Below are 14,283 nucleotides of genomic sequence, written 5' to 3' on the forward strand. Positions count from 1 at the left end.
CACAACCAAAAACTAGATTTTACGGGTTCGATTGGTTTGTTGGCAAAATTTTAGCATGCCAACTCACATTGTGACAATTATTTAAGCACCATAGATCTCGTCAAAATCTATGATTATCGTATAAAGTTTATCTTCATCTAAGTTTACATAAAAAAATTATAATTTTTTAATATATGTGCTACTTAGAGAAGGAAAATTCCGCAGATTTAATTAGCGGTAGGGTGGGTCCAAGTTAAATTCCACCATTTCAATTGGCTATATCAATATAGATTTGCAATTTATATTTTTGCAAAACACTAAAATAAAAATATAAAAATAAAAAAATCGATAGGCGGCTCCTGCACTTGACATCAGCTGCTTTTGAGCTCCTGCCGGTGCTTTAGGCCTACCACTGGAGAGGATATGGGCAAACCTACGTTTATTCACACTCAAATCCAAAAAATTATTATCCACTTCTTACCCTCCCCAATCCTACCTATATCTAATAGATAATTAACTTTATGCAATACCCTCCCGATACTCTACCCTCTCCTTTTTATCCTTTTAAATGGGTATATAATTTCTACCATATCCTTCCCATCTTAAGTGAGCGTAGATTTGGAAAAAGGATACGGATGCCCAGTGGCAGGCCTACCGTGCTTTGGGCGGTAGGCCTCGTCCGTCGTCGTCGTCGGTCGGCCGGTGGGCCTCGCCGCGCGTTCGTTGGTGGTCCGGGCTCCTCCTGCTGTGTTGTCAGGCCCAACCCCAACTGCCGTTTCTGTTGGTGGGCTGGCCCATCAAGAGCCCAACTCCGTAGCCATCAGCATCGCTGCTGCTTGTGCTTCTCCGGTTCTCCCCAGGCTCCGGCCGTTTCCAGACTTGCAGCCGCGCCTGCGCCGTCTCTCTCGGCCTCACTCCCATAAACCCCCAAAACCTCTCCCGGCGGCGCCCCCAGCCCGCCGCCCCCAATGGCGGTGGAGAAATCCGGCGGCGCTGCCGCCTCCTCCTCCTCCTCCACCGCCGCCATGGACCGCTTCCAGAAGATCGTCCTCAGCTGGGACTACCTCCGCCTCGTCGCCGAATCCAAGGTACACGCATCGACCCCGCCCACGCCCACATCCACCCGCCCGCCGAACCACCCGTAACGACGAGCTTATCAAAAACCCTAACCTTCTCTTGCTTTGGGGCAGGGAGGCAAGCAGGCGAAGGGGCTGCAGCGCGTGAAGGACACGTACAAGTCGGTGGCCGACTACCTCGGCGTCTTCGAGCCGCTGCTCTTCGAGGAGGTCAAGGCGCAGATCGTCCGGGGGCGCAGCGACGAGGAGGAAGAAGGTAAGGGCGCGGGCGCCTGGGCTGCGCTGCGCTTCTCTCTCGCCGCCGCCCGTTGTTTGCTCTGATTTCGCTGGTGGGTTTGTTAATTTGGATTCTTAATTCGTGGCTTTGCCTCGTGTGGGTGTATGCAGATGCTGGGCTCGACTGGCAGAGGGTGGCGGTGGGCTTGTGCGCGGAATCCGAGGGGTTCCATAAGTTCTCCATGGCGGTGGAGAACGATTTTCGGGAGAATGTGGGGGAGAATGACCTAGTGCTGCTCTCCAAGGAGAAAGTAAGTGCTGTGCAAGTAAATTCGGCAGTTTAGCTGGTCCTTTTATGCAAGCATCAAGGTACTAACTACTGACAATTTGATGGGAGGAAATGTCTCGTAAGTCAAACTATTTTGTTATATAAAGTCAAAACTATTGTTTGGTAGGTGGCTATGTGCATAATAGTTGAAAAATCGTAAACCAGGCATTCTCTAGATTTGTGTTCCTTAGGGGCAGTATTACCTTTAGGTACTTAGTTCTTACCTTTTGGGCATTTTTTTCTAGGAACAGAGCAAAATGTGCCATAAGTTATGTGCAGTGATTACTCATATGATGAACTGGTGAATTGCCAAGTACATGTATTATACTCATGATGAACTGGTTGTGCCTGCACTTTTGCAGTTTGAGGAGGGAGTGACCCCTACTGCGTACGCCTTTGCACTGGTGGAACAGCGCGGTGGTAGTGCAACTATTTCTCTTAGAGCTTTTCTGGCAGGCGAAATTCAAAATCTGAATGTTTCCAAGCCTGTGAACGCTCCAAGGCTGCAGCGTTTTGCTTCCATTTTGGCAGCTGAGAGCAGCACCCTGTGGATATTGAAGGTGTGTCAAAATTGTTCTGAGACAAGCTCCTGAGTTTTCATGCCAGCATTGTTTATTGACAGCATGTACTACTTGATTTGCCATTTTCTGGTAAAAATTTTCAGGTCTGCAGCTTGTCAACTATAATGCGGGAGTTCACAGCTATGCATTCTGTAGCTTCTCTTCCTTTTAAGGACTCGATTCTTTCAGCTGCTGAGAAGCATAAGGATGGTGATGATCAAAGTCGTGCGTGGAATGTCCCTCAGCCACTTATGGATCACCTCAAAGCAAATCTTAATGATTCACAGCTAGAGGCAGTCAATGTGAGCATCCTTTGTGATTTTTGGTATTGTTCATATATCTATTGTATCTAATATCTGTTTTAAAGGCTGCGGCTCTGATATATTACTGTACTGTCTCTAGGCAGGTCTTTCGCGCAGATCATTTGTTCTTATTCAGGTTTGTTATGTTTTCACTACTACCATTGAATTTGCATTGTTATTGTTTACCTACCTTGGTTATGAAAGTACTGTAATTATCTTAGCAGTCTTTAGATATTTGTTTTTTGTTTAGAAGGCTATGCAGATCCAACACATTACACTACTTAGTTTTTGTCGTAGGACACATTAAGGAGTTAAGAGTAACCTGCAATTTACTGATTTATGTACTTGTAACTGTTGATTTGCAGGGTCCTCCAGGAACTGGAAAGACTCAAACTATCCTTGGACTCCTCAGTGCTGTTCTCCATTCTGCTCCTGCAAGAATGAAGACAAAGTAACAAAATACTTGTTTATTCCTTTTTCAGTGTATGGAATAGTAATTCTATTTTTGAGGATAGATAAATCATCATGTTTAAAAAATGAGAGGAGATAGAACTGAAATATGAAGTTTGACTGAATTTTTCGAAAGCATATCCACCCTTTTTTTTTTCCCCCTCTGCACATTCTTCATTCATAGCTAAACTTGGCACATGCATCTCGTATTCTTTTTGATCCTGTAATGCAGAGGAGGATTTGATGTTCAAAGGCATGGACCAGAGCTGGACATTGATGGCAAGTATGTTGAAAATTGCAGATTTCCTAGTTAATTTCTATCATATTTATTTCGACTTTTGGCATCGAAATTGGGAGCATAAAAAGCTGAGTAAGAATGTCTAACAGCCTCAATATTATTAGTTTTCCTTGCAGTTTTGAAATGCTCCATCCTTAACTTATTTTTCTTATAGTTCTGCATGGTTGTTTAAGTCACTAGAAATTCCTTAGTTTTTGACATTTTTCTTATTTTTTGGATATCTTAAATCCACTAAATGGAACTAGGCCTTGTTGGAAGGATATGACTATTGTTATTTACACATGACACCATCTTCTGTAACCATCTTTAATATCTAACTGGTGCTATATGGAAACTGATAAGAATATGATTTTTCAGTATAATACTGGTTCCATTTTTACATGCACAGTACTACTGCAATTTTTTCTTGGTGCTAATATTGTGAATTTCACATGACAGGTATGCACACTGGGTAAAAGCATCTCCTTGGTTACTTGGTGCAAACCCTAGAGATTTGATTATGCCTGTCGATGGTGATGATGGTTTTTACCCCACTGGAAATGAACTGGTACTCTTCTGTTCTGTGTACTTGCTAAAATTGGTCCTGGTGCCTTGATTATTTTACCCCTTACAAGGCAAAAAAAAAATTCTTTATAGAAACCTGAAGTTGTAAGTTCCAGTCGCAAGTATCGGGCCCATGTGTTGGTCTGTGCTCCATCCAACTCAGCACTCGATGAGATTGTGTTACGTGTTCTTAACACAGGTAAATGTTTCGGTGCTAAGTTATCCAATACATATACTATGCTCCCAAAACCTTTTTCACTTTTTGCATCTTATGCATTTTGTCACTAAGTGGACTATACCATTAGCATGCATTATTTTTTTGCTCACAAATCATTAGGATGCATCATGAGCAAATTAAGAAATGAAATAATGCTTCGTTTTTTAGGAATTCGAGATGAAAATAACAACACTTACAACCCTAAAATTGTGCGCATTGGAGTGAAGGCACATCATTCTGTTAAAGCAGTTTCTATGGATTACCTGGTACGTGATTTAAGCTGCAAAGCATTTTCTGTCTAACTTAACTTCTAGCAACTACAATGAGTCCATGCCTTTGCAGATACAACAAAAACTTTCTGGTGTAGATCGCACATTAGATGGTGGGAGACGAGGGGCTGGCGAATATGATCGGATTAGAGCTTCAATACTGGACGAAGCGGCCATTGTACGTCATCTGCTATTGTAGTAGTAGAGTTTATCTATTGTAATTTGTTCTCATTGTGAAGCAAAATTTGTAGGTATTTTCTACTCTGAGTTTCAGTGGATCATCAATTTTCAGCAGGATGAGCCGTGCTTTTGATGTTGTTATAATTGATGAAGCTGCACAAGCAGTGAGGATATCTTTTAAACGTTGCTTTTATTATGGAGCATTTACATTATTAACTGGGATATTGGCATATCCTCTAAGCCTCTATTTTAAGTAATATTTCTGAACTTTACCTTATATTCTTGTTTTTCAGGTGGAACCTGCAACTCTTATACCCTTGGTCCATGGGTGCAGACAAATTTTTCTTGTATGTTGTCCACTTTCGCATTTGTTTCTACACATTTTTTTCTTTTCTTTAAGCATTTCGCTCCCCCTTATGCAATATGTATATTATTCATTGGTACAGTACCTTATTATACGATAGAAGTCAGGCACCGCACATGATATTTTGAATATATCCTCTTCTCAGGGTTGTAGTACATATAGGAACATTTCTCTCTCTGGGCTTATGTCCACATCATGCTTTCATTTCTTGGTGTGCGTGTGTCCAGTCTCACCATTTTGCTCAATTTCTATCACTCAAAAAGTGTTATATTAGTATCTTGGCTCATGAGTGCACTGACTATAGCTTTTGTTAGTGATTCACTATAGCATTCACTGTCTCTCCTAATATCCTAATCAGGTTGGTGACCCAGTTCAGCTGCCCGCAACAGTCATTTCATCAACTGCTCAGAAATTGGGGTAAGATGATCCTTATTTTCTTTATACTGTTCCAAATTGTTCAGGTGCTGTAATTGCTAAGGTGATGCTCGTTTTATCTGTTAGATATGGAACAAGCTTGTTCAAAAGATTTCAAGGTGCTGGTTTTCCAGTGCAAATGCTTAAAATTCAGTATCGCATGCATCCAGAGGTAAATCTCCCATCCTCAGCAGCTCAATCTTTCTTAAGCCGGAAACTGGAATGGTTTTTGTAATTCATTATTCACTCAAACAGATTAGTATCTTCCCTTCAAAAGAATTTTATGAAGGGGTACTACAAGATGGAGAGGGTCTCAGCAAGAAACGCCCATGGCATTCCTACACCTGCTTCGGACCATTTTGTTTCTTTGATGTTGATGGTGTTGAATCCCAGCCACCTGGAAGTGGTTCTTGGGTGAATCAGGATGAAGTGGAATTTATAACTCTCCTATATCATCAACTGGCAATGCGCTATCCAGAACTCAAATCTAGTTCTGAAGTGGCTGTGATATCACCGTACAGGCAGCAGATGAAATTATTGAGGGACAATTTTCGGTTGACCTTTGGGGATCAATCAAAGGAAGTGATAGATGTAAACACTGTTGATGGATTCCAGGTAACAAACTCATATGTATTTCATGAATGGAATTTCTTTACTTGTCGGCTCTGTGCCTCATATATTCTTGCAAGTACCAGTGATGTTTCTTCTCATCCACTACTGTAGTAATATAATTGAGAATATATTTAATTATACAAGTCACTAATACAGCTGTATCTCACTGGTTGTATTTAGGGCCGTGAAAGAGAGGTAGTCATTTTTACATGCGTAAGGTGCAACAAGGAGCAAAAAATTGGGTTTGTTTCTGATTTTCGGCGAATGAATGTTGCCATCACAAGAGCTAGGTCTGCTGTACTGGTAACTGCCTCTTCTCCAAGCTTTAAACTTTTTTTCTTTAATATTTTGTTTTGCACTATCTGCAGACTGCAGTAACATTGGTACCATCTTATGCATGATACTCATGGCAAGTCTGCACTCAAGGTCTCAATTCAGAGATATTAGCAGGTTATAAATGTAATAATTAAGGAGCTAGGAGGTTAAAAATTTAATTATTAAAGGTTACAGTTTAATAATTAAGGAGCTATGTGGCCTAACAAGATATATACAGAATGGTCCAGATTCTCTTGCATGCATCCATACATGTATAAGCAGCTTGTTCAAGGATGCTGTTTAATTGTTCATGGTTGCATCCATCTTCAAGATTTAGCTGACATTTAGAAACCCACTTTCTTTGCTCATGTTTTGTTATACACTTACACTTGGGTCGTTTACTTGTAATTCCAAATATTAATCTGCATACCACAGGTTGTAGGTTCCGCTTCAACCCTGCAGAAAGATGAGCACTGGAACAATCTTGTCGAGAGTGCCAAAGAGCGAAACCGCTACTTCAAGGTGCGATTGCGATGGGCTACTCTTGTTTCTCAGCTTGAAAGAGCAAAAACATCTGGATGAATCTAAATTTTGCATATCTTGCAGGTTCCCAAGCCATTCGGTGCATTCTTTGCCGAGGATAACCTGGAGACCATGGCGGTGAAACCACAGAAGGATCCTCGTCCTCCTGAGCAGAATACTGAAGTGATGGAAGGAATGAATGAAGCAGCGATGGGGCGGGAGTTTGATGCTGCCGACCAAGCAGATGCAGGGGATGACGACGATGCTGATATGGATGCTGATGATGGAGGTGGTGATGACTGATTGTAGGATGCCATAGCGGTGTGGCCTGGGATAGAACAATTGTGTTAGAGAACTGGTACATATAAAGGATATTAGGGTTTTCTTGGGTGGATATGGATGTTGACGAGGCTTGAAAACAGAAATTTGGAGCAGCTATTCTTTTTGTCTTAATCCAATTTTGGGAGGAAGAGATGTCCGGATGCTTAAGTTACACTACGAACATTACTCGTTTATGAGACTGTAGAAGTGTCAGATACATCTTTCTTGCGTACGTTTTCCACGTCGCATTTGTGCACCTCAGAAATCAGTTTGCCATGCCTTAGAGAAATAATACAAGTTTATTTTGAGGAAGCAGAATGGCAGGCGTCACGTGCCGCTGCACCTTCACATGTAACCGTGAGTCGTGACCTTAAAAGGGAGTCAAGAGTGTCCATCAGCCAAACAACAGAATTCAAGCACACGGACAACAAGTGGCGGCGCTCTCGTGAGTGATGATGTTTTTGAGCATGAGGTGAAGAGTGTTTTGTGGGATTGGGAGGCACCGGAATTCCTGGCTGAAGAATGCGGTACTGAGCCACTGTCCATTAACCCATGCTAACCTGCAGTTCCATTGGATGAGACGATAGACAGGTGCCAGTACTCCAAAAGACTTCTCTAGGCTGTGACACCAAATCACAACTCAAGAGACGTTGGCTTCCCCTTCCTTACGCCGCTGCTCCATGTAGCATTGGAATTGATTGTTCTTTTAGATGGACAGGCATGATGGGTCTTCACCTTCAGCTTCTTTACGCCAAGTCGATACCCAAATGGGAGGACCCCCTCCGATAGTCGCACCATTAGCCGGCGCTCTCCTCCAACGAACCTTTGCGCATTGGCCTCCATGCCATCGAGCATTTCCATATCCTCCTGATCACCATTGTTATGTCCTTCCAGCTCTGTTTCTGTAGCGAACATGGCTCTATTAGATCATAGTTTCTGATTTTGGTGATTGAGTGACAACATGATCATTTAGACTAATGGTTTGTTTAGATTACACTTTGAAGGTTTTCTAGATCCTAAGGAAGCAAACCACAAACAAAAGCCACGCCAAGAAATGAAGATTTATCCATTGATGCAATGCACCGACTCATTCGGTGATGGCAAGAAACACCACCGAATCAGTCGATGACTAGGGCGCGCATAAGCTAATTGGGACCATCGGATGATCCTTTGGGTGCCAGACTGAGGCATCGGGCCATCCAATGGCCACAATGGAAGTTAGCTGAAGGGAGGCACACCGGATGATCCGACGGCCATTTATTTGTACCCATCGAACAAATAACTGGGGCAATGAAGAAAATGAGAGGAGCACCGGATGATCCGATACTATGCCTATGCGTTGGTGAATATCGGATGAAGCATATTTACTTTGTGTACTTCCAGAGAGGTTTTGGGTGAAAATTCTTCAGCACCGGATGATCCGATGGAGGCATCGGATGAAGCACCGGATGAATCGGTGCAGCAAATCAGTCGATGGAATGCGTCGGTGAGGAATTTTAGGCGCAGGGATGTCTATGGCTAGTTGCACCGGATGTTCCGATGCCTCTAAAATGTAACCATCGGAACATCCGATGGTATATTTTAACTAGCTATTGGAGCAACGGCTCTTTAAGGTCTTGGGGCTATTTATACCCCTACCACTTGCTTATTTGGAGTTGCTGAAGTGTCCAGGAGTGCATTCAAGACCACAAGACTCATCAAGAACACATCCATGCCACCAAAAGTGCAAAAGTGATTGATCCAAGGCTTAGCACATGCTTAGAGAATGATTAGTGCTAGAATAGGCCTAGAGAGAGTTAGTGCAAGGTGCTGCTACCTTGTGATTGGTTCAAGGAGTGAACCACCATTGTAAGCTTCGTGTGCCGACGCCTTATAGTCTTGGTGGCTCGCCGGCAAGTCTTCGACCCTCCATCTTGGTGTGGAGCGACAACGATGACCATATGACCATGTGCGGGGGACGAGAAAACCTCTTCCTTCGTGGAGAAGTTCCGTAGTGAAGATGATATCAAGGTGACCGGAAGAGAGGGATTGGTGAGCCTTACCTTAGTGGCAAGCTTCTCATTCAGCTTGGTGAGAGCCTTTGTGGTGAGTCCAAAACCTTGACCGGGTGAGACTTGGTGAACGGGAGCATATCCTTGGTGGAGCTCCAACGTGGACTAGGGGTGGCATTTGCCTACTGATACCATGGGATAAATCGTCGTGCCGAGTTTGCCTCACCTTCCTAACCTACTCATTTACGTTTCTGCATTTCATACTTGCAACTTGAGTGCATTTACTTACTAGAGTAGTATCTTGATATAGGATTGGCTCTAAGTTGCAAAACTCTTTGTGGGAGAGAAGTTTCACTAGATTAACTATAGTTGCACATCTAAACAGCATGATCCAGCTTATGTTTCGAAGCAAATAGTGGAAGCCATAGGCTGAGGATTTTAAGTTTGCCTAATTCACCCCCTCCCCTTCTTAGGCTACGAACATTGATTCCTTACATCTTCCAATGCAAACACCTTTATTCCATACTTGAATACTACTCATCTCTCATTATGTCTTGGATGGTGTGTAGAAACTAGATCTCATACAACATATGATTTCTTCTCTTTCTTCATTTATGCCCCATCATCTTTTATCCTAAGTGGCAGCTCATTTAATTCTATGGACACCATCCTAGTCATCGGATTGGGACTGCCCTTAGAGGGGGTTGTGGTGTCTTCTTTTTATCAACTGTCCTCTCTCTCATATTAAGGCTCCCGGCTCCTCCTCCCAAAGATGACTCAGGGCTTGTTTGTTTGAGCTGCAGTTTTTGAGCTGTGCTAAAAAGGTGTTGCTGGCTAAAAGCCAACACTAGTTTTTAGAAGATGTGTTTAGCTTTCTGAATAAAAAAGCTACAAAAAGCTCATAAAACTTAGCTTTCCAGCTTTCCATATAAACCAATGTTGCAAATCGCGGGCTATAAAATTTAGCGGAGTGTTCCTGAAAAAGCTATAAAAGCTATGACATTTAGCGGTATGCAAAAAACTAGCAAGATTTAAACCTAAACATTGTTAATTTCATGAATTTCAGTTCATGTTTCATAAGTATATGGAGGCATAAGTGTAAACATAAGCAAATAAGTCACAACTCACATGATAAGTCATAAATCATAACTCGTAGTTCATAAATCACAAGAATATAAATGTAGCTTAACCATAGCGGTGTTAGCGGTGCTAGGTTATTGAATTTAGCGGGGCTATTTCACGCTTTAGCAGAGTTAGCAGCATTAGCGGTAATATTTGCAATATCATCGTGACATCTGTCTCAAAAAGCTATAGCGGCCTATTAGCAGGCTATTTGCAACATTGATATAAACTCAGCTTTTCTGAACTTCGAGCTTTTCAGAAGCTGCGCAAAAATTTCGCTGTCAGACGGCTTCTAAGGAATCTTGCGCACTATAGCAAAAACGACCCATAGAAACTGTTGCTAAAATGAATTTCAACCGTTCCGAAGAGTCCGAGAAGCAAGAGCTCTCCCAAATGGGTCGTAAAAGCACATTTTGGCATCTTGAACTATCACAAAAGGTACACAATGGACATTAGTTATTATGAGATCGACTGCAAAAGTGACAGCTAGACCACGTCTCTTACTTATGTCTTCCGTGTTGCATTAGTGCATATCAAAAACTCATTTGCCAGTGGTTATAAAAAATAAATAATTGGAGGCAACAGAACGGCAGCAAATTAAACATGTGCCCTGCACATGAGTCTGCGTTATGGCAGCTGCACGTACGATCGCACGACTGATAAAAGGGGGCCAAGGGTGTGTCCTGTCGTCGGATCGTCTCTCTCTCAACAAGCACAAGGACACAATAGAACACGAGAACAAGTATGAGAGACAAATCTTTATTTCTTTCTGAATTGGATGATTTACTATGAAGATCTTCCTCGTATATATACTTCGAACCTAGCCTAAAGTTTTAGTAAGAACTCACAAACAACCGGATTAGGATTAGGACTAGAACTTTCCTTCTAGGAATCTCAGCTTCCATATCCTGAGATTGAGTCCTGTTGTTTTACAACATGTCCATCTGCCAAGCACCAAAATACGCGCGCGCACACATAGAAGACAGAGTGCCGAGAAGTCTGCTCTCGAGAGAGAGGGAGATTGAGGATGCCCTTTGGGCACGAGGTGGTGAGTGCGTCGTCTGTGTGGGATTGGGAGGCACTGGAATTCGAGGTTATATATACAAGGTAGGGATCTGATTCTGCCAATGTTAATCCGGAGTCCTGTTCGATGGGCCAGAAGAGGTCCTAATCCTGCAAAGTTCTCTGGTTCATGAGGCGGTGATGTTGGCTTCCCTTTCCTTCGTCGGGGCCGCACTGTATCGCTAGAGACCTGAGCCAGTCCTCTGCGTTGTCCGGTGCCTGCACAAGCACAGCAGAATGCTCCGCGTTGTCCTAGCTGAACGGTGGCACGATGGAGGTGTAGGAACCGTATCTCACAGGGAGCTGGGCGTGCTGTTCTTAGCATGGTTTTCCCTATGCTGCCGGTCACTCATGTATGCACATGTTGTATGGAACCTAATAATCTTTCATTCCCGTACCAAAATGTGTCATCCACTGGGTGTAGGGGCACCAAGTGTTGTCATTTAATTTGTCGGTGGTTCCAATGATCTTGCTCAAGACCTTGAAGGTGTTGAAAGGGTTCCTCCTCCGGAGGTGAATGCTCAAGCGCTGGAAACGATCAACGAAGCTGTCATAAGGCTATGGTTTTATGTCTTTACAAGAGGCTCTGCAAGCACTACTGCTCCAAAGAGTGAAACTTCAAGTTCAAGGTGTGATTGTGATTGCTTCCATGTTGTTTCTCAGCTTGAAACAGCAACAGCATTTGGATCAATAATCCAAACTACGCGCATCTTGCTATTCGTTTTCTCTTATCCAATTTTGGGAGGAAGAGACGTTCGGATGCCCAAGTTACGTTACAGCCACTGTTTATTTGAGAGCGTAGGAAGTGATGCACGCTTCTTGTGTACGTTTTCCACGTCGCATTTGTGCACTTCATAAACCAATTTCCCAATGTCTTGGAGAAATACAAGTTTATTTTGAGAAACTAGAATGGTAGTAGTCAGTAGTCACAGTCCGACTCCACATGAAACGACGCGTCATGACTCACGACCTTAAATGGGAGTCAAGAGTACCCATCACCCAAGCAACAAAAGAGCGCTAATGGGAAGTGGTTGCGCTGAGCGAGGATGTCTGTGTGCATGAGGTGAAGAGTGTAAATCGTGGGGCTGGGAGGCACTGGAATCCCTGGCTATACAGGATGGAACCAACCCATATGCTAATCTGGAGTCCATTTCAACGGAGTGACTGAGAGGTCCCAGTACTCGAGAAGCATTCTCTAGGCTGTGCCACCTCATAGTCATTGCGTTCCCCTTCCATTTTAATTGATTTGTGTCCTGTGTTGTTCGGAGCTTGCACATGCACTCGGCGAAGTAATTAAACTCGGCGACGTTAAGCTTTCCCGTAGTGTGGACAACCCTCTACCAGTTGCAGGATTGGGTGGTGGCACTGGCTAATGTTGTTTTTCGTTCTTCAATAGCCACAGTTGTGTAAGCTTCTGCCGTAGAATACCATGCTTCATTTTATCCCGGATTAATTCTTGGTTCCACAAGCTGTGTTCACACAGTTCCAAATGTCGCTCACAGAGGCTATTACTTGACCAACCGTACCAAAATGCTACCAGGTGCTCGAAGAGTTCGTCATTTGTTTGGGACGGCTGTCGCATAGTTGGTTTGTCTGTCTCCGAAGTCCAAGCATATCACTTGTTGGCCGTACTTGTCAATTGTCATCGCAACTCGCAAATGTGCGTGCTGTTGTTCTGTTTCGATCCTGTTGCAGGTTGGATCTATTAGTGGGTGGTCCTGTCTCCTTCCACAAAGTATTCTCTCTCCTTTATAACAGTCTATAAAATTACACTATGAACGTTTATGTATTATGTCCTTTTAAAAACATTAAATAATTTTTATGGGACCGCAGAAGTGATAATAAACCGACGGCATCTCCTATGTACGTTTTCCGTGCCACATTAGTGCCTGTCATAAAAAAACCATTTACCATTGGTTAGAGAGATGAAAGTTTTGAAGCAGCAGAATGGCACATGAGACCACGCTATGACAGAGGTTGCATGGCCGATAGATCATCGTGACCATAAAAGGGTGTGACCTGCTGGCAGTGGCGGAGCCAGCATTTGCAAGTTGGGTATTCCCATTTTCTATGGAAAAAAAAATCTAGGAAGCCATCCACACTAATTTTCCAAAGTCTTCAAATATCTATAGAAAGAAAATTATACACACTAATTTACTAACTCGCACCATCGATTATGCTGCAAAATCGGTGCTCACATATTGCATGTTCTTTCGCTCTTTTGCCAGAGTTGAGCTGCGCCCCTGCTGCTGCCTTCCACGATTGCGTTGTTCAGCTGCTAGCTGCTGCGCCTGGGACAGTTGTGCTGTTCGGCACCCGGTCATCCCCTTGTGGCGCGGACCTAGCTGCCTGCCACATCCAGCATGCGGCCGGTCGGCCAGCCGCCACCTGGTGCTTGCCGCCTCCAGGACTCCAAGCGGAGCCCGCCGGCTTGTGCTCACCGACTCGTTGCGCCCGCCACTCGCCAGGCCGCTAGACCTTTCGTTCGATTCAGTTTTGGGGTAGGGCAACGACAAGGAGAGGAGTGCATGTACATCACTGTGTGCACCGTGCGTTGTGGCGAGAGGCTTAGAGTGCTAGCCTGCGAGGAGAACGACGAGAGGCGGAGAGAAGTGGGATGTGTGGGCTGTGGACTGTTCTGTGGCAGGCAGGGGAGGGTGAAAAACGCTGGCTGGGTTGGTGTGGCACTTTGGGTCGATTTATAACTTAAGAACCAGATATTACAGCCCAATATAGTATCTACATATGTATACACTTGATTTATACTTGGTCTTTTGCAAATAAAAAACTCAGTGTTCGTCCCAAGGTTCAGTACCGGTTGCATTTTGGTCCAGTATTAATGTGAGCATTAGTACCAGGCCTAATGGCTAGTCCCCAAGGAGCCTCCCGAGTGGAATTTTCACCCGGTACTAAAAGGATACCTCCCCTCACGCGCAGCCCCCCTTCTCTCTCACCCCACGCTCACCCCCATCCCCACACTTATCCGCTCATCCTCTCATTCAGCCTCTCACCCGCGCCTCTCTCTCTTCTTCTCCCTACCAAATCCCCTCTCTCTCCCCAGTTGAATCCCCTCCCTCTCTCCCTCACACAGATCCCATCGCTGCCCCTCACCTCTCCCCTCGCTCACCCCTCACCTCTTACA

The 14,283-nt window shown here is 44.0% G+C and overlaps 1 protein-coding gene across 1 annotated transcript; it reads left to right on the plus strand.

Annotated features, from left to right (window-relative positions):
• Positions 1-850: 850 nt before the first annotated feature.
• LOC101785849 (probable helicase MAGATAMA 3) lies at positions 851-7,195 on the plus strand. Its single transcript, XM_004975557.3, has 20 exons — positions 851-1,067; positions 1,170-1,311; positions 1,443-1,582; positions 1,962-2,159; positions 2,264-2,461; positions 2,562-2,597; positions 2,827-2,912; positions 3,144-3,194; positions 3,648-3,756; positions 3,846-3,951; positions 4,138-4,235; positions 4,312-4,416; positions 4,490-4,582; positions 4,712-4,765; positions 5,141-5,199; positions 5,284-5,368; positions 5,452-5,811; positions 5,989-6,111; positions 6,559-6,645; positions 6,730-7,195. The coding sequence occupies exons 1-20, from the start codon at positions 948-950 to the stop codon at positions 6,946-6,948; spliced, it is 2,469 nt and encodes an 822-aa protein (XP_004975614.1). The 5' UTR covers positions 851-947; the 3' UTR covers positions 6,949-7,195.
• The last annotated feature ends 7,088 nt before the right edge of the window (positions 7,196-14,283 follow it).

This window comes from Setaria italica, chromosome VII, assembly GCF_000263155.2.
Source record: "Setaria italica strain Yugu1 chromosome VII, Setaria_italica_v2.0, whole genome shotgun sequence".
Lineage (NCBI taxonomy): Eukaryota > Viridiplantae > Streptophyta > Magnoliopsida > Poales > Poaceae > Setaria > Setaria italica.